General features: G+C 54.1%; 2 protein-coding genes across 2 annotated transcripts; one reads left to right on the top strand and one right to left on the bottom strand.

Annotated features, from left to right (window-relative positions):
* Positions 1–1028: 1028 nt before the first annotated feature.
* Positions 1029–4158, top strand: COCSUDRAFT_18355 (peptidase M20; the record flags this gene model as incomplete). The annotated part of the gene is made up of 9 exons (XM_005645305.1): positions 1029–1271; positions 1358–1454; positions 1547–1686; positions 1819–1995; positions 2119–2197; positions 2321–2423; positions 2971–3283; positions 3724–3872; positions 4074–4158. 9 exons carry the CDS (start codon positions 1029–1031, stop codon positions 4156–4158), a joined length of 1386 nt encoding a protein of 461 aa, XP_005645362.1.
* Positions 4159–4321: 163 nt separating this feature from the next.
* Positions 4322–18228, bottom strand: COCSUDRAFT_48419 (hypothetical protein; the record flags this gene model as incomplete). The annotated part of the gene is made up of 32 exons (XM_005645304.1): positions 4322–5284; positions 5498–5581; positions 5693–5806; positions 6010–6144; positions 6270–6459; positions 6911–7010; positions 7279–7432; positions 7686–7838; positions 8128–8284; positions 8647–8767; positions 9047–9279; positions 9568–9750; positions 9903–10046; positions 10261–10383; positions 10534–10796; positions 11092–11329; positions 11622–11912; positions 12287–12571; positions 12731–12961; positions 13188–13454; positions 13741–13976; positions 14285–14475; positions 14710–14842; positions 14987–15094; positions 15202–15310; positions 15503–15770; positions 16044–16218; positions 16463–16703; positions 16865–16959; positions 17079–17262; positions 17369–17538; positions 18150–18228. The coding sequence occupies 32 exons, from the start codon at positions 18226–18228 to the stop codon at positions 5076–5078; spliced, it is 5664 nt and encodes a 1887-aa protein (XP_005645361.1). The 3' UTR covers positions 4322–5075.
* Between the last annotated feature and the right edge of the window lie 1537 nt (positions 18229–19765).

Below are 19765 nucleotides of genomic sequence, written 5' to 3'. Positions count from 1 at the left end.
GCAAGATGCATGAAGAAGTCATCCCGCTGGTCCCCTACCAGAAGGGCTGCTGCACTGTTAGAATTCATGTGAAATAAAGAATAAGTACCTTCTTCAGTGTGGACCGCAGGCTGGCAACATTCCAGGAGAGGATCCTGTCAGCTGGTCCGACGAGCCTTGATGGACGCATATCTGTTGTGTACTCATCTGCAGCGCATACATATCTGAGCTCAAAGATGCACAGGGTTGACGGTTTCGAGTGGCTGTCAGTCGTCAACTTGATTCAACTTACCCCTCTCGACGGTGATCTTCTGGGCGCCAGAAACAGTAGCAGATGCCAAAAGCATGCCGTCTTTCTCTACCTCTGCAGCTACGACCTGGACATCTATGACGTCCGCTTTCCTTTTGACCCTGTTCCATACCGCAAGATGTATTGGTCCATTGCCGCACATGTCGTCCTGGGACGGCATCCTAAGCTCCACATATGCAAATCTCTTTGTTATTCCCAGCACAACCTAGTATCTCAGACTTCAAATAGCTTGATGACTTGCCTCGCCGGTGCCACCATCGTGAAGATTGAATTCCTGAACTTGGTGTTCAGAGGTCTTAACTGACTTCGCCACACGAAAGCAAACTCACTTACTATCGGCTTGACAATATTTGGACGCATCTGAAGCGCAATCAACAGCGTGTAAGAGACATATTCCCAGTGAGGCAAAGTCTGGAACCGTGCATCCCTCCATTCGGCAACTGCAACAACCTAGCTGATTACGAGTGCATCCAGCAGAGCTGAATGCTACCAGCAAGTAATTAAGCTCGGGAAACCGTGTTCGTGCCTCCTCCTCACTTTCTTGTCAGAAAAGTGGCACGTGCGTGCATGCGCCTACCATGTGCAATTTGCTGAACGTTCTGGGGGAGGAGCATCACTAACGGACAATCTTCTTTCTACAGCTCATTTCCTGACTTGAAACTCGAAAGAGTTACCTGCCCGCATTTGTTTACCAGGTTTCAAGAGAATTCCAGATCCCATTGATGGGCACAGCATGGCTATGTGGCCGGCAGTAACCTTTACAGCGACAGCGATTGCGCTGATCAGTACCATCGTTATACATTTCCAAGATCAAACAAGTGATCCTGTAGCAAAGTTCGCCTCTCAGAACTTAAAGAAGTACGATGATGATCTCATTCAACTTGCCAAGATAGCTTCGATTTCGTCGCTACCTGAACACAATGCAGACATTCTAAAAGCGGCAGAGTGGCTTGTTCCCAGATTGAAAGCTGCTGAATTGGAGGTAGACACCGTGCGTCATGTAATGTTCTGCTCAAGACACTGCTCTGGGGAGGTCATACGCTCATGAGCTTGAGCGTTGTCTTGCAGGATGTAAGGATCTTACAGACCAAGGGACAGCCAGCTGTTTACGGCCAGTGGCTGCATGCAGCAGGAGCCCCCACAGTCCTGATCTATGGCCACTACGGTACTGCTCATGGACACCGCTTCCCCCTATTCTTCTTCTACCCTGCCCAGGGCACAGAAACAACCCCTCTAACAGCTGTGGAAATGTGGTAGATGTGCAGCCTGTGGACCCATTGGAGCTGTGGACAAGCCCCCCTTTCAATCCCACTGTGACCCGCACTGGGAAGGGCCAGGGGTACTTCAGAGGCCGAGGGGTGTCAGATGACAAGGGTGGACTTTTGCAACCTGTTCAGGTCTGCCCTGCTGGCTAGCCGGCGCAGTCCCGTTTGCTATTTCGGTTCTGATCAAGGTAGTGGCTGCGAGGATAGCAGAGTGTGAACATTTCACTTTAAAGCTTACTGGGTGTCTGTTGTGAATGATTGCAGGCTGTCGAGGCGTACCTGAAGACCAAAAAAGCTCTTCCTGTCAATGTCAAGTTCTTGCTGGAGGGGCAGGAAGAGATTGGGTCCCCAAATCTGGCTGAGCTGCTGGCAGAGCACAAGGAGCTCCTTGCTGCAGACATGGCCCTCTCGGCAGATGGTGGACAGATCAGTGAAACACAGGTCCACCATTCTTCCTTGCATGTGACCTTGCACATCGCAATATTGCACATTTGCCATCCATACCATGCGTGTCCAGCCCTCGGTAATGAAATTTGAGTGTAGTGTTTGTTGCTTGTGTTCCAGGCTGGCGTCGTGCTGGGATTGAGAGGGGGGGTTGCCTTTGAAGTGGAGGCACAGACCGTTGGGCAGGACCTGCACTCAGGTCTGTCTTCATGGAGGAGCATGCCTGGCTTTTGCTTCATCCGGGCACAAAAGACTGCTCTTTCCAAGGGACACCGCATTGTAGCAATTCTACATGTCATACTTTACATCGTGCATTCTGCAGGTCTGAAAGGCGGCTCGGTGCAGAACCCGATCCACGCGTTGGCGCAATTCGTTGCAGACCTGCACGCTCCCAACGGCAGTGTTGCTGTGGATGGATTCTATGAGTGAGATTTACCCTCAATAGTCCCATCCCAGTCTATCTAATGCTAATCAGAATACTGCCTATCATGTTCCTGGAGCGAATCCCACTGCGCTCCACGTCAGTGATAATTAACTCGTTTTTGGGTCAGGGGTGTGCGGGAGATCACAGCAGAGGACAAAGCAGATGCTGCAGCTTTCCCTTTTGATGAGGCAGCTGAGATGGAGATCCTGGGCGCCCTTGGGCCCCACGGCGAAGAGGGCTTCTCCACCCTCGAACGAAGGCATGCATCCCTCCTGCTGCCCTGCCAGATTTTGCCTAGGCAGCCTGACTTTCTGCTTTGAAAAACATGACCGATCCTGAAAGTCTCCTCTTAGAACCAGTGTCCTCAGTGGGCAGGGGTCCTCAGCATTTGCCGATATACCAGAATTGCTGTGTATTCTCCGAAATGAGGGAGGAAATGTTGCACAGCTCATGTCAGGCCTAAGTGATGCACTACGTTGACACAGCGAGGCAGTCCTTCCTTCCTTCTTGGCGTTCACACTATCCATCATGCCCTGCATTCTGTCTAGTCTACTTGATGTTGTCTGCGTTGAGCAGAGGGTGAATGCGCGCAGGTGGCTGCGGCCAACGCTGGAGGTGGTGGGAATCTACGGCGGCTTTTCAGGCGTTGGCATAAAGACAATCGTGCCCTCCAAGGCAACCGCCAAGATCTCATGCAGGCTGGTGCCTGATCAGGACCCGGACCATGTCATGTCTGCCCTCAAGAGGCACGTGGATACGCACGCCCCTGCGCAGACGCGGCTGACATTCACTCCCCTGCCATTTCGCGCACACCCCTACATCATGCCCCGGGACACTGTCGCCAATCGCGCCGCTGCCAAGGTGACTGCAACTCTGGAGTTTCCTGTCTACAGGAAGACCCCATCTGCCCACAGAACAGATTCTTCTGTGCTTTCCATGCCAAACAGAAGTTAGTAAGAGTGTTTCTTATTGCCAGAGAAGCTCTGAGCAGCAACGCTCATGATTGTGCACAGATAGATGTGAGATTGCTTGAGAGAGGCTGAGAAACTGGCAAGCATGGCTAAGGGCAGGGTAGTCACTCAATGCGGGGAAGGGACTTGCAGGTAGTACAGAAGACGTTTGGTGCGCCGGCCCATTTCTATCGGGAAGGGTGGACGATCCCATTCTTTGATCTGTGCGCCAGCTACCTGGGAATTCAACCCCGTTTCCTTTGGGTTTGGCTTGCCGACAGACAGCACCACGGGCCAAATGAGAAGTGATTTTTCTTGTAAATCGAGGTGCTTCTTGTGGTGTTGTTCTAGGTGCTGGGAGGGCTGTTTGGTACTGTCAAGTTCTATCGCGATGGCGGAAGCATCCCGGCTCTGGCGCTCTTCAAGGAGCACCTGAACCTCTTCATGACATGCTTTTCTTTTGGCCTTCCCGATGACAACATTCACTCACCAAATGAAAGGTGATTTTTGCGATGCATCTCAAATGTATGTGCAAGTGATCGGAATCAGGCATGCATGCAATTTCTTGCTTAGGTAGCCAGGTGGCGCCTTTTTGCATTGTATTGTTAACAACGTTTTTGTGTTGGCCCAAAGCAGCTTCAGCACGGGAATCGTTCCTTGAATATGTGTGTGTGTGTGTGTGTGTGTGTGTGTGTGTGCAGGTTCAGAGTGTCCATGTATGACAAGGGCCGAGAAGCTTGGATCCGGATGCTGCAAGAGATTGCGAACCAGGCTGCAAGTGCCTGAAGCTCTAGTTCAAGATTGCAGCAGCTGGTTCATTTAAGATGTACTACAAGCCACGTTGTGCCAATGTGGTCAAGGTCTCATTTGTGGGTATACAACATGCACATTACATAGACGTAGGACTGATGTAACCTGAGGTTGACAATGATAGGATTATTGAAGGCAAAGGCTGCAATACTGTTTTACAGCTTAAAACCACCATTGGGTACCAAAGAAAAAGGGAATGTACAGTTCTGACAGAAAACACACATCGTCAATGCAGTGATGTCACTTCTGCCATGCCAGCAAAATCGCACAAAAAGCAATGACTCTGCATAAATCTGAATTTTTAAAAATTGAAAATACACATGCTTCTTAAGCGTCAGCAGCATTCACAGATATGTCCAATTGGCAGGCAACCCAATTTCATACTGGGGCAGGATGCGGCCATGCTTCACACTGCTGACTGCCCCATACTTCTAACAACAAATGTACTTCCCCTACATGCACAAGAATAAGACACACACTTCAAAGGATACTTCGCTGGCATTCGGCTGTCCAGCAGGCAGATTTTGCTTTGTGCAGGCCTGTCTGCTAAATCAGCACAAAGCCATATGAATGTGAAAAACATGCTACAAGCACATGGGTGCCCATAAATATTATGCTGACCATTTCCCTTGTGCGACCTGTATTATCCCACACTGGCGCATTCTTGGTTCCGAACTCTTGCTCATCACCACGCACCGAAGCTCTCTCTACAGAACCTTCCTCGCCAACCACTCTTCACCCTCCAGAGACAGACTGTTCTACTCTGCCAATTGCCCAACAGAAGTCCGTGATCAGCCCCTTTGCCCCTCAATACACACACCGTTCATCTCCGCCAATTGCTCAACTGCAGTCCATAACTGCATGTGCCCTAGTCCTACCCACTTGGAGGAGCCCTAGTCCAATCCGTTGCCATTATTGCGGCCCTTCCTGTGCTTGGAGGCTCCCGAGGGCGGCTTGCGGTTGTGCCACCAGTGGGACTCCTTGCCGTCTTCGCGCGGCCCCTCCGGAGAGACCATCACCGCCGCAGTGTCGCTGGCGCTGAGTGCAAGCGGCGGCGCACGCGTTATGCTGTGCCGCGCCAGATTTGGATTTGTACTCACCCCTGTAATGCCCATTATTCCCCTCAGTACAACCCCATAGTTTCCTCAGTACGACACGGCATGTTGTTGAATGAAGCTGCACTCCTGTCTGTCAGTAACACCTGGCAGGCCCACACCAATGTGGCAAGACGACAGTAATGTTCAGGCTTGATGGAGGAATGATTAGAAACAACAGTTGACAAAAGACAGTGCGGGCAGAGAGGAAAATTGCTCACTTCTGATGGAGGACTTGGCAGGCAGTTCTGACACCGGGTCGATCTCCTCTTGCTCGGTCTTCCCATTGGGTGGTTCTGACCCTCCTGCACCCATTCATGTCAGCATTTATATTGAATTTTGCAGAAGAGGTGCTAGACTTGTTTGCAGAACACTCACACACATATAGCTATCAGCGATCAGCAGAGGGGACACACCGCCAGAGGAGTCATCCGCCTTGGGCAGGTCCTCCGAAATGGAGCTCAGGTCGAGCAGAGAGGCTTCCTTGACTCCGGGGGCGTTCTCTCTCGTGCACACCATCAGAATGGCGCCTGTGTAATTAACATGGGAACTCCTCAGCAAATGGTAGCAATTTTTGGGAATTCTTACTCCAGGCTTTTGTCTTTTAGAAAGGGTTGGCAAATATCCCATCACAGATTGCAGCTAATTAGCTCGAACAAGATACTTTGAAGGCACTGCGCTTCACAGAGATGGCAGTCTAGATGGACGGTGACTGTGAGAAAGTTGTGAGTACCTTCTGGGCCGGTGACAAAGGGCACGAAGGACTCTGGCTGTTCAGGTGCCATCTCCTTGTTGAGCACGATCCAGGGCAGGATGAAGGGCGCCTTGTACTCCAGCATCTCGTCCTGCTCTGGACTGGTCTCCTTCCCTGCCAGCCAGCACCCAAACACATCACACCCGCGTAATTTGCCATTCTTGCTCCTGCTCAAGATGTTGCCAGCCCGCTCAAGGCATGCTGATCTCCTGAATATGACAGCTGTGGCCGAGCGGCACCTGCGGGGGTCTTGCAGACGACGGAGCAGTGGGAGCCGCTGGTGCTGATGATGCCGCGCAGGAGCACAGCCGAAGAGCAGTGGCGGTACCCCACGTTGGCCGGCAGCTCCACCAGCTCCGATGATGTCAGCGACTGCACCAGCTGCAGGTACGCATCCCACACGCGCGCGCGGCCCACCTCCTGGATGTCCTGCAGCAAAAAATTGAGGAAAAAAATAAATTGTAAACTCAAGTTTTGAATTTGATTATAGATTCAAGAGAGAAGTTCTAAACCACGTTCAAAACTTATTACAACCCTGCGCAGTTCTAAAGGTGCTGCCGTATGCGCTTCCTGCAGTAAAAGATTTTGATTGTCCCGTGGACTCTCCAGCGGAACAGAGGTGGGGCGTGCATATTGGGAGGGCAATGCATCTGCATGGCACTGTGGGAACGTGCTCTACAAATTTGGAAAGAAATTAAATGCATTCAAATATTCTTATTCTCTATATTCTCTATTAAAAATATTTGGCACAATTGTTACCAACTTGATTGGTAAATTCAAATTGCCAAAAAACATACAAATTTTGCCTCGCAGCTCAAATGGCAGCTGAGGTATAACAAAGAAGAATGCAGCGGGTGGTCTGGGTGGTGCAAGGACTGACCTGCATGGAAGCGTTGTCGAAATCGGTGGTGGACAGCGCCCCAGTGAAGGACTTGTCTGCCCCAAAGGGACCCTCCTCATGCATGTCATCATCATTGTCCCTGAGTGAACATAGCAGGCTCAGCGCTTCAGCGTAAATGCTCAGGTGAATTGCACTATCACACACAGTGCAACTGTGACAGGACTGTAGGGCATCTGAAACTGCACTTGCAGGCTTGACACCTGGAATTGAAACAACAGCAGCCTCCCTTATGAGCAACCCTATCAAGATCCCCAAAACACTCCACAAGTGTCTCAGGTGCAGTGACAGCCTCTGCTGTGCAGCATGAGTGCTCCGCATGCTGCGAAGGCTAGTGGGGTGTGACGCACTGGGGAGTGTGATGGATGTGCAGGGGTGCAGGTGCAGCTGTGGCCAGCAGGGCGGCCAGGTAAGTCATGAGCCAGGGCTTCAAGCGCTCCACCACAAACAGCGCAGCCATTCGGAACATGTCCACCTCCACTTGCTGGAACGTGGCATCCCCATCTGCGCACGCACCATGATGACGTCATCTCACTTGCTTTATTTCACTCCCCTGCTCATCTCTTGTATGCGGTCTACACCAAGGGCGGCTGACGCCTCAAGAAGCTCTCTCCATCGTTGCAGGCCACCAAAGGTGAAATATACAGCCAGCAAATGCAGGCAACCATCAAGAATGTGGAGACATGGTAAAAGCTAGTCTTAGGCCAAGTCAATGGTGAAGGTGCAAGACATGGGAAAGGGAGAGAGGGGTGCGCACTGGCAGCGAGGCGGCGGATAATTTCGATGGCGCTCTGGTGCACCTCAAAGACCACAGGCCCCTTGCCCAGAGCGTTGCCCTCTGCCACAGCCTCCAGGCGGCCTCCAGGCAGGTGCTCCCCTGTCAGCGAGTGGTACAGCCCGCTTATGCCACCTGCGCAGCACGCACACTTGTCAGCATCATTCCATTGTCCTCTGAATTCACTACGTTTTGTACCGACCTAACAAATTCGCATCCAATTGGTAGCACTACTAGGCAGCTTGGGGACTTGCAGGTGAACAGCTATGCACAGGGGAAGTATCGGCATGAGAAGGGGTGAATGGCGGGGTAGGTGCGTGGCCCATGCTACCTTGTGCCTTGGAGGACGTGAGACGGGCACAGTGGAATGCCATGATGCTGCTGTGGTGTGCAACAGGGCAGAAAGTGGGGTTGGGCGGCGCACCGGTGCCGAGGAAGTACTCCTGGGTGTTGCCGAGGGGGTCGCGATAGCCGATGCGCACGAGGCCGTTAATGACGATGAAGAGGCCGCGGCCGTCCTTGCCCGACCGCACCATCTCCTGGTTGCGGCACATGTGCAGCTGCCCGTGCCGCAGCACCACCTGCGCGCACATGTTCGCAGCACGCCTCACCGCCTGACACAGGAAGGACTTGCTTCTTGCAGAGATACACCAGTGAGGCTGAAATACACCTCAAAATGTCAATGCGAGCAACCAAGAGACAGCCTACACCCCTCCTATGAGGTCACAAACAGCAGAGAATTAGCAGTCTCATAGGATTGATGCAAGCTATCGTTTGGCATGCTGTTGCTCCTGCCCACTACCATGTTGAGCAATTTATTGCAGCTTGCTGTATGGCTTTGCAATTTGTCTAACAGAAGGCCATGACGAGAGAGGGTCAGCACAAGCATTCATTTCCATGACAGTGTCTATCTGGAGGGCTGAATCAGAGCAAGGAGGCATGCCTCGACTGCTCGTGGGGGCACATGGCGGAGGAAGGGCAGGTTGCGCAGCACATCAAATGCCATGGGTGAGCGCCAAACAGGGCCTTTGCGTGACAGCTGCCGCTCCCGCCTGTCTATCGGCCTGCGCGCCCCGCACCACACCATCCCTCAGAGTGTCTTCACTCGTAACCAAAAGATCACAGTTCTCACCGATGCCCCGCATGCATGCACAACTTGCCTCGTACAGACTGGTGTGCAGCATGCCGGTGCCGCGTGCACTCATTCAGCATAAGCAAGGCAACATACTCAAGAGGCATTCCGGGTCTTGCTGCACACAGGAGCTGCATGTGCTCGTTGGGGGCCTCGGCTGCCCTTCAAGGGGACCAATTATTATTTTGAGTGGCAAGGGAGGGCTGCGCACGTGAGAAGCTCGTCGCGCTCGGCGTCCTCAACGACGCCGGAATCGAAGAGCTGCTTGACAAAGTCGGCCTGCTTGCGCAGGACGGCCATGGTGGCACGGTAGGACTGGATGGCCTGGAAACGCTCCGGCGCCTCCACCTCCCGCTCCAGGATGAAGCGCCATACCTGCCCCAGCTCGCTGTCCACCTCCTGCAGCAGCGGCCCCGTCATCGCGTTCGCGCGCATCAGCTGCACCTGTGCGCACACCCACAACAAGCTCTTCTCAGCCACCATTATAAAGAGTCGTTAGATGTTCAACATGCCCATTTCAGCTGCCGCCTTGAGCTTACCTCTGCATGGCAGAGGTGCCTGAACCGAAGGAAAAAGTTCCAGGCATGTCATGTGCTTGTGCATTGCAGAAGTCCTCCAGCCACGAGGGGGTGCTTCTAAAATGGAGCGGAGTGGAGTTTGGGACTCTGCTCGTTACTCCTTCTGTGAGCAGGAGAAGCTGATTGGGCAAAGGAATTGAGAAAACGGGTGCACCTGAGGGGAGTAGGTGAGGCCGAGCATGTACTCGAGGGCGACCTCGCAGGACAGCAGCATGGCCTTGCTCAGCACCACGTGCGCCAGCTGGCCCGCCTGCAGCAGCGGCCATGCCAGCCCCCGCCGCACCGCTTGCCAGCAGCTATTCGAGTCCGGCCGCCGCCGCCGCAGCCGGATCACCGTCTGCGCATGACTCAACTCCTTATCACCCTTTTTCATTTGACACACCTTTTGGCATGCGTGCCACACAATGTGATGGCTGCACTGAGCTGTGGCAGGCATGTGCATGGCAGAGTTCAGTGCGGTGTCAGTGATGGGCGATCGGGGCACCGCACCTTACGGAGCAAGTAAACGAGGTGCGCGAACCAGCGCATGAGGCGGCCGCCGCTGGCGTCCCTCTCCAGGATGCTCCAGCCACTGCGGATGCTGTCCGGCTTGTCGATGATCGTGTCCATGGCATTGTCAAGCACGCGTAGCGCCTGCACCAAAAAAATTACTGACATGTCATCTCGAAATTGCATTGCAGAGCTATGCAAGGACAGCCTTGTTATACTTCATGGCCGCGCCACCTCATAATGCTTCCTGATTTACCACTGGCTTGTTCATGATCTACCTTCATACGTGCACACTCTCATAAACGACATCCACATGTGCATGCAGAAGGCAATGAGTGGGGTGAGCGGAGGTGTGTACCCCGGTGGACAGCAGTCCTTCCATCCTCTTGCCGTGGAAGTAGCGCTTGAGGCCGATGGCCAGGCGCACGCGGCGCTCGGCAAGGTCGCTCGGATGGAACACCGTCGCATCGTTGTCCAGCTCCTGCACCCAACATGCCCCACCCTTTCCACCTTGCAGTCTTCAGCATTCACATGTTCTCCTGCGCTACGTTTTGCTGAATGTGCAGCAGTTTCTCAATAGCCATGACCCTGCTGCCGCAGCGATGCAGACAGATTGGAAGAATTTGCACACCTCGGCGTCAAATGCATCGGTGCCCTTGCCTTCGTCGTCCGGGGCTGAGGTGGACGGCGGGTGACTGGACCCGGGGCCCCCCGGCTCGCTGAGCTGGCGCTTGAGGGCGAGGCCAAGCGCTTTTGTATTTGTGTCGCCGGCCGCCCACGTGCGCTCCTGATCAGGCGCGGGGGAGTTATCAAAGGCGCTCTGCAGCGGCCCGCGGGTGTCGGGTCCCTTGATCGCTGACTGCATGAATGACTGCGACGCCGACGGGTCATCTCCTGTCGCACATGTCAGATTTCAACCCAGCATTGCGGCCTACCCATATCAAAGACACCCCTGTTTACCTTGCTCCTTGGCATCTTAAGAGACAGACACTTGAATGTCCCTGGTACATCCCATTTCTCGAGTTGTCTCTGCCGTGCAATGACAGCAGATATAAAACTCTTGGACGGCCAAGCGGCATGGCTACTCTACACAGGATACCAAAACGTTTTAATAAATCCAGGAACAACCAGTCAGCCAGCTGATTAACAGGGCATGGCACAAATCACAGGGTGAGGCAGAACCGCGCACCGCCGGCGCAGGACGGCTTGAGGTTGCCGAAGGCCTCGAAGAGGGAGCGGTGCTTGTCGGGGCCGTGCATCACGGAGCGAGGCCAGGAGGAGCCCGGGTCGTGCGGCATGGAACCCGAGCGCGCGGCCGCCGCGTAGCGCTGCCCGGTCGCGCCGCCGATGGTCGACACGCTCTCCGGGTCCTCGCCCTCGCGCATCCCTGAAAACGCCTCAAACAGCGAGCGGTGCTTGTCGGCCCCCTGGCGCACCACAAGAGAAGTCAACATCATCACTTATTTAATTTTGCATCTATGTTTCACCATCTATTTGTTTTACATTTGAAATTTGTCCTGCGCTGACCAGAAGCTATGTAATGCACATACTCCTTCATGCTCCCAAGCAGTCAACGGCATAAAGCGTGGACTGATTGAACCAAGGGGTAGTTCTCAGGATGCAATCACTGGGTGTTGTGTGGACAGGCCGCCATCCAAAGCAGGCTTTGCGGACGGCTTCCAGGCAAAACAAAGGGTAGCGCAGGATGCGAACGCGCACATGCATGATGCTGCGGTTCCAGCTGCTGGTGGGCGAGGGCAGGGTGCCGCTGCGCGCGGCGGCGAGGCGCTGGGCTGCAAGCAGGCGCTGCTGCTGCCCCGGGGAGACTGGCGTGCGCGGCTGGCCGGCGTCAGGGAACGCCTGCAGCAGGGAGGGCCGCGCATCGGCCCCCTGCGCCACCGCGCGCGGCCAGGACATCGTCGAGGTGAAAGACCCGCGCGCGGCCGCCTGCTTCACCGAGCCCTTCAGCAGGTCGTCCCCGCTGGAACTCTTAGGTATGCTGGGGCCAGCCTGCAGACAACAGGGACCAGATTGTGTGATAACCTGCGTCTCTTGAGCCAAGAGTACTGCCGCCTCCACACCCTGGGGGTTTCAGCGGTGTTGTTCAATCGAGGAAAGGACACGTCTGGAGCAAACAAGCACCGAGCTTCTCCTGACCACCAAAAGCCACGCATGCCAATTTTTGCTGCAAAATGGGCTGCGAGTCCTCTTGAAATTCCGAAAGCAAATCGGTGCAAAAAAGATGCAACAGGAAACAAAAGGCTTGCCTGGCCAGGTGGCGGTTTGGTCTGTCCAGCTGTGGGGAACGCGGCCAGCAAAGACGGCCGCCCGCCCTCGCCGTGCGCCGCGCTGCGGGGCCAAGACACGGTGGACGATGCGCGCACATCCGCGCGGCTTTCCCCAGCTTCCCCGTCGGCCGGCGCCGTTGCGCGTGCCGGGCCCTCTGCCGGGGGCGGACCCCCCGCCTGCTCGAGGGGAGTGGACCCCAGGTTGGAGCGCGGCGGCGAGGAGCGGCCAGCCCCGGGAAAGATGTTGGAGAGTGGGGGCCGCCGCTGGTTGCCGCTGGTGACGGAGCGGTGCCAGGACACCGTGGGCGACCCGCCCCGCGGCGTCGGCCCCTGCTCGATCTCCCCGGGCACTGTAGCCGCCCTCAAGATGCCCGTGCGGCTCTGCACAAGCAACGCAGCACTTCAAGCTCCTCATAGTATACAAATGCACTAGGTTCACACAGCGCCCACAGACCGTCCTATCCCGACCCGCATGTGCTCTGATGGGGGGTTCAGGCATCTCACTGTGTGAAGACGGTGAAGGTGGCATCACAAAGGCACAGTCAGGAGCAGACCACATGCCTGGTTGGTCATCTCGACGGCGGGCGCAGTGAGGGACATCTGGCTGTCGTGCACGGACTGACTGGAGGGGGCACTGCTGTTTGTGCCGGAGGCGGGCGCCGTCCTGGGGCTGGGTATGCTCTTAAGGCTGCCGCCGCTCGCCAGGCTCTGCCCGCCCGGCGCCTTCATGCGCAGGTGCTTCAACTTGCGCGTCGCCGTTGCCAGACGCTCCTGCCACACAACCAAGGTCCTCTCAGCCGCCGCCAGATGCATGTGCAAGCAACTGTGCAAGCAGCCAGCAACACTGAGAGACAATGACTGTATGAAGCTGGGCAGCTGGCAGTTAAGAGCTGATTGTGAGCCGCCACAACACATTAACTTGGGGGACCTAAGGGGCGGAGCACGGCCACAGGAAGGACAGTGAGAGGGCACAAAATGAAGGCTGACAGGGCAGCACCTGAGCAGGGGTGCCATAGGAGAGGCTGAGGTTGTTGGTGGTGCTGATGGAGTCGCTCCAGGCAGCGCCAGCCGGCACCGGCAGGGGGCCGCCCGGGGTTATGACAACCTTGCATGCGGCCGCCTGCACCGCCTTGGCAGAAGACTTTGCACGCGGTGTGAGCGCTTGTGAGTCGAGACTGCCTATTGAGGACGTCTTCTGCATCTCTGACATGGTAGCCTTGCCCTTCCCCTTCTTGCCGCCGTGCTTGCTGCCATCCTTGGCCCCCTGCACACAGATTTTGGCCCTTGTTAACTCTGTACACACAATCTGAGCCAAGCACACCTAGGCTGATCAGCCCTGCTGCCGAGCTGCTGCAAGTACTTACAGCCAATCGACGCAGACAGAAACAGGACCACCCTTGCACAGTTGGGGCATCAATCAGCACCTATACAACAATACTGCAAATGGGTGGAACACGTCGCAGACATGCATGATCAGAAACACGTAGTACGCATCAGCGTCTGAATCTGTCATAGACTATGCATCGGCGACTGGGGGCTGTGTCGCGCACTGGTAGGTGGGGAAGGTGCGAGGCATCCACGCCAGTGATGGCTTCCACGGCTTCTGGCAGCTTCATGGGGCCGGCCTGGCTCTCCCGGTTCAGCTTGACAGGCTTCTTGTCGCCGTTGGCCCTGTCCTGCGCAGACCGCGCGCCCATGACACTCTCGCGCGCCAGGAATGGCAGCTCGTTGTGATCCGAGGAGCCGTCCTCCGAGTCTGACCCGCTGCCAGTGTCCGAGTCCTCAGCTGCAGCAATAGGAGGTTGAATCAATAGCACTGGGCGAGGACAAAATTTATGCATGCGCTGCTGCATGCTTAGTAGTGATACTGACGGCACCTCAGCAAGCAATTGAGAAGCATTGGAGCAAGGCCAGCATTCATACATGTGCCGCCGCATGCTCACAAGAAGAACTTGCAAGTGGTGCCTGGCAACGGATATGCCTAGCTAGTAGAGTCCTTCCAATGAATTGATACCATGGTGGTTGGTCCCACGCTATTGATATGTACAATTCAAGTGCGCAAAAGTTGAAGGGAGCTGGAGGCCATGTCCGCACCAAAGCCAGTCTCAAGATCGGCAGGCATGGACCACTCGGAGGCGCGGCCGAAGACGCGATCGGCCTCCATCATGGTGAAGTTGGAGTCCAGGCCGGAGCTGTTCATGGACCGGTTGGTGGGCTTCCCTAGGGCCCCCCGCGTGTGGTGACTGCCATTGTAGCTGTGGCTGTGGGTGGAGGTATCCTTCTTCCTGCAGGGATACCAGAATAAATCTGGTTTATTCAATTGCATCCATTATCTGATGGCCACTTCCAGCAGTCCTTGGAGGGTCAAAATCTGTGCCACTATTAAAGAAGACAGCGGAAATTGACAAGATGCAAGAGTCGAAACTGTACTCTGATCCATGCCAGTGACGCCACATACAGACATCAGACCTTAATGTTCATGTCAAGAGGGCGAAGGGACTCAAGACATAGGAGCGCACTTGGCAGGCTTGTAGCACCATGTCCACGGCAGGTACCACACGCGCACTCTGGGCGCCACATAGAGGGGATCCAGGTAATGTTGGTAGCACTCTTTGAGATCCACATACTTCTCCACCCCGCCCCAGTCCACCCCTTGCACACATCACACTCGCTCAGCCCGAGCTTGCAACTACTTGCAAGTCCCTGCCTATAAAACCTGTTAGCTCAAATAGGTGCCAGTGCGTTCTCCACAAAGCACAATTGTTTCCACTTTTTGAAGTCAAGGAGAGCGCACACCTCTGAGCATCTCGTCCTCATCGTTCCTCAGGTCCCTGATGGAGTGATTGGTGTGGGACATCAAGGCATGGACAGCTCTCTTGCGCATCCTCATCTTGGCGTCCGGAACTGCAGCACATTACATGTCATGCACAGGCAAAAGACTCCAGTGCTTTGCACAGCCTTGATCAATCAAATCAAAATGTGTGCATCAGAAGTGGTGATTCAGCGCTCACCCTTTGCTAGCCCGCTGACCCGCAGGAAGAAGGGCAGCAGGGGTGCATTAATGACCAGGGTCATCAACACAAACCCAGCCGTCCACAGCACTATCTCCGCCTTGATTTTCTGCACAACGATCACAACCTCGTCAACAGGTGAGCCTGTCACGGTGCAAGCATGCTCCAAGCCACCCTTACAAAGACAGCACGGCTGTGCAACCACATATGCACCCACAGCCAGGGTCATCCCCGTCTCCCTTGTGATCACGTTTGTGATCCATGTGCTTGTGCATTGCAATGAGAGGCAGCGCTGGCGCACCGTGACTTCTGGGCCAGCATTGCGAGAGGCAGGGTCCACCACGACCGCCTGAGTGAGGATGAGGGAGACAGAGCCTCGCAGCCCGGCGACGGTGGCGAAGGCAATCTCCTTGAAGGGCAGGTCCTGACGGCTGAGGCGGAACAGCGGCCTGAACAGGCAGATGAGCAGGAAGCGCACAATGAAGATGATCAGGTAGACCAGAGGAAACCGCCACAGCGTGCCCGTGAAGGCCGACAGCTGCCCCTGAGCCTGCAGCTCCTGTGCTGACCTGTGAATGACCACTTCGTCAGTGCTGCAGAAGAATCACACAATCTGTCTGTCATGTCTGTGTAGAAGAGGAGAGGTAGACAAGCCAATATGAGCAGTTATGAGCATGCACTTGAGATAGTGGGCAGAGGGAACGGAACCCTTTATGGACTCACGAAAAGAAGGCCCAAAGAAGAGGAAATGAAACTCTCAAACAGGGAAGGCTCAAAAGCATGGGGCAAGTGTACAGAGGCTTCTGTTGACTGAAGATAGTGCAGTCCATGGGGGACCGCACCTGACGAAAAAGTTGATGCATGCAACACCGGAGTAGAAGAAGACAATGGCATTCACAATGAAGGCGATAGTGTCCCAGAACGCATCAAAGGCGCCGCTCTCCTCCACCTTGACTGACATGTCCCACTTGGAGGTCGCCGCTCCATACAGACCAAACACAGCCACCGCAATCACCCCTGCCCCACAGAAACTCCTGTCAGAAATGCCAGGAGATGATCTTTTGTTGGAGCCATGCTCAGTACCTCCAATATTCCATTCAAAACAACTCCATTTTCTGTATCCTAGCCCATGAGAACATGCATGGGAGATTGCTGCAGGAGTGCTCACTGTTTCTTACAGACTGTCACAGTGTTCGACGTAAACATGCCTTTGCTAATTATTTATTAGGACCCCTCCTCTTCCTGTCAGATAAGCGCGCACCTGAGACATGGGCTGGGGCATTGGCGGTGTAGTAGGAGAGGTAGCCGATGGCAAAGGTCATGGCGACCTGCTGCTCTATGCCAGCGCCCAGGTGGCGCATCCAGCGCAGAATGTAGCGCATGACAATCCCAAAACCCAACCCAATCAGCGCGCCGCCCACAGCCAACCACAAAGTCTTGGAGACTATGTTTCCCAATACCTCCCCACCCGACGCAGTCTGCCCATTCCGCATGTCCTGCACCTGTGCATGCCACAGCTGTTTCTTAAGTGCCATTCCTGAAGCTATTTTTCCATCTGCATGGCGCCACACGATATGCCTTGACAGTCAAATAGCTTGCACAATAGTGGATGCCGACACGGCATGCATGCAAATAGTGCTCAAGGTGACCAGGACAAGCTCACCTCAGCCAGAAAAATGGTGAAGAGGGTGATGGAAGACGCGTCGTTGAGCAATGACTCCCCTTCCAACAGCAGCCGCAGACTCCTGGGGCCCCCACCTTTGCCACACAAATCTGGGATTTTAGAACCCAACAAGAAGAAATAGCCGATTTTGCCTCGAGGGAACTGCAAGAGGAACTTCCCAGAGTCAGCAGCAGCAGGCTGGAGGAACCCTCACTCGTCTTCATGGTGGCAACAATGGCCACAGCATCTGTGCTGGCGCACATGCTGCCAAACAAAGCCACATACTGCCACGTCCAGCCATCGCTCCTCAAGTCCAGGACATAGAGCATGATGGGGATCAGCAGGCCACAGCTCCCCGCCACCACCAGAAATGCCAGCGTCAGGATCTTCACCCATGCCTGCTCCCAACACCCAATACATCTTCAGCCTCAGAAGCATTACACAGCGTATGTGGAGCTGTAAGGTACAAAAGCAGCTGAGAACCGCTGGATTTTGGGAGCGCACCTTCTTGAAGAGGAAGAAGTCAATGCGCACGGCTGCATCCAGTAGCAGTGGTGGCAGGAAGACATAGAGGAAGAGCTCGTAGGGCTCTATTCCTAGCCACCAGGCAATGGAGTTTCCCAGGTGGCCCATACCGCCGTTCGTGGGAAACATGAAGGCCTGAAGGATGCCGCCTGGCAGTATGCAGTCACATTTCACTCTGAGTCGGTGAGGTGATATGAGTGACAGCAAGAAAGACAGCAGTGCCGATGCCAGTCAAGGTCTCGCATCACGAAGGTTGATGAAGGGATGAGGAGGCTACCAGCAATAAGGACCATTGTGGTGGACATCCTGCCCTGGAAAAGGCAGGCGAGCACCACCGCGATCGCTGGGAATAGCAAGACATCGAAGCTGGACTCTGGAACCGTACACCAAGTGTAGCTCTCTGCACAGGCACAACATGATCAGGAGGAGGTTATGCAGACAGTACTGGGGTGCAAATGCGTTGTGAACTTATTTGCTTGGCGACCGGTCTGCGATTCTGACCCAGCAGTGCGGAATCCTAATAGCTGGATCAGACACTTGTTGTTTAGTCAGAAGACGAGGGAGGAGCTCCACTAGCACGGCCGCATATGCTTAAGATATCAGAGCTCCAATATCTCTTACTAACAGACAACCGATGTCTAAATCTACCATGGAGATGACAATAAGCAACTGTTTTCCCCGTTGGTGCCTGCCAATTTCCACCATTAGGTTTTTAGCAGGTCGACATCAGCATGACATCAAGTCCGAAAAATCCGCGCACCTTTATTGTCATAATGTTCGCTGTAGGAGATCTTGTGGTCAACGCATACGTCCGCATGGTGGTCACCTTCGGCGACCATCACCAGATCAACTCTTTTGTATCACAGAGTATCCTTGTAACTTTGATGTCCGTAGAACATTGTACTTTCACAGTCTCGGCCATAAAATCCTTCAAGCATGTGTTTCATTTCATTTTTTATCCTTTGTACATGGAAGCAGGCTCGAATGCATCGCGCGCAAGGATGTCTGTGGTCAGTCTCGCACCAGTCTGCCGAGGCGTGCCCTGCACTTTGTGGTGTTGTGGGATTTCAGGTCAATTGTGTCCAATTTCGACAGGTATAATGTAATGATGACGTACATAATGCATAGAACAGCACGCAGGAATTAATCTGATAATGGCGTCACTGTGTTCCACGTCGGGTAGAGGCAGCCAGATCCCTTTCATCTGTGTCTTGAGATGCAAGAAAGCTGGTGGAATCTGGCAGGCAGGTCAAAAACGAGCTTTGAATGAATGTAGAAACAGTAATTTCAGATCTGAAAGTGGACCTGAAGATAAGCAGTGTCTTGAGGAATCTGTGCATTTTGAGCTGCCAGACGAGCTCCAAGGTGTGACACAGCCATGCATGCGCCACAATCTTGGACCTCGCAGGGTGTCACAAATTTTCCAGCTGATTATCAAGGTTTTTATCAGGAGCCAAGCACATCTGTATGCAGGGCTTACAATCAGCGATGACGGTCAGTATCTGGTGGACAGCAAGACTGGAAACACAATAAATGAGTTCGGTGCCACGCGCTTTGATGTGGCTGTGCGAGGTGTGGGGTTCAGTCTGTACATCTACTATTTTCACACATGAAGAGCCACCAAGGGATTTTCCACCAACAGCGTTTCTGACTGGAAACTCTCACTGCTGTGCTGCAGCACTGCGGGGTGAGTTTGACCCTCCGAAGAATGTCGAGGTAATCATTCTCTGCGGTACTGACTGTGTGAAGATTGAACTAGACGGCCTGCAGTATGGACAAGTGAGGCTCTGGCATCAAATGCATGAAGATGGAATGGGAGAGTGGCATGCAGACATTGAATTCGTGCATTGCAGAACACAGAGCATGATGACAACATTCTCATAGGGGCTCTGAAACGATTTCCCCTGATGTACACATTCAACATTGTCTTCAAGGGGAGTCAGGTAAGGACTTCACCAGCCTGATCATAGTTAAGAGTGTTTGTACAGGCCGCGAGCTTGGGTACAAACTTGGCTTTGACATCCTAGCTGGCGTGCAGGACGAGACAGAAGTGAAGCAGTTCATTAGTGACACATTAATGAGGTGAAGTCCACAGCCTCTTGCAGAAACATCAGCAATGTCATTAATTCCCAAATGATATCTGCAAATCAGTGGTGACTGTCTAGACCACTGCATTGCTAAAGGCTGTGACGGGCGCCCGGAGCTTTACATGCGATTGATTCTGGGCTAAATTTGCTGCAGTGTGAGTGGATCACCGTACCAGGAGTGCAAGCTCTCAGAGAGGCTGAGTGGCAAGTATTTGAGCGTCAAAGCATCGGCACTTGTCCAGAGCCCTGACATGATTGCATCGGTCTTCCAGGAGCTGGGCAAGGACCC

The sequence above is a fragment of the Coccomyxa subellipsoidea genome, assembly GCF_000258705.1.
Source record: "Coccomyxa subellipsoidea C-169, whole genome shotgun sequence".
Lineage (NCBI taxonomy): Eukaryota > Viridiplantae > Chlorophyta > Trebouxiophyceae > Coccomyxaceae > Coccomyxa > Coccomyxa subellipsoidea.
Note: the sequence above shows the minus strand (reverse complement) of the source record. Positions and strands in the feature narration are given on the sequence as shown.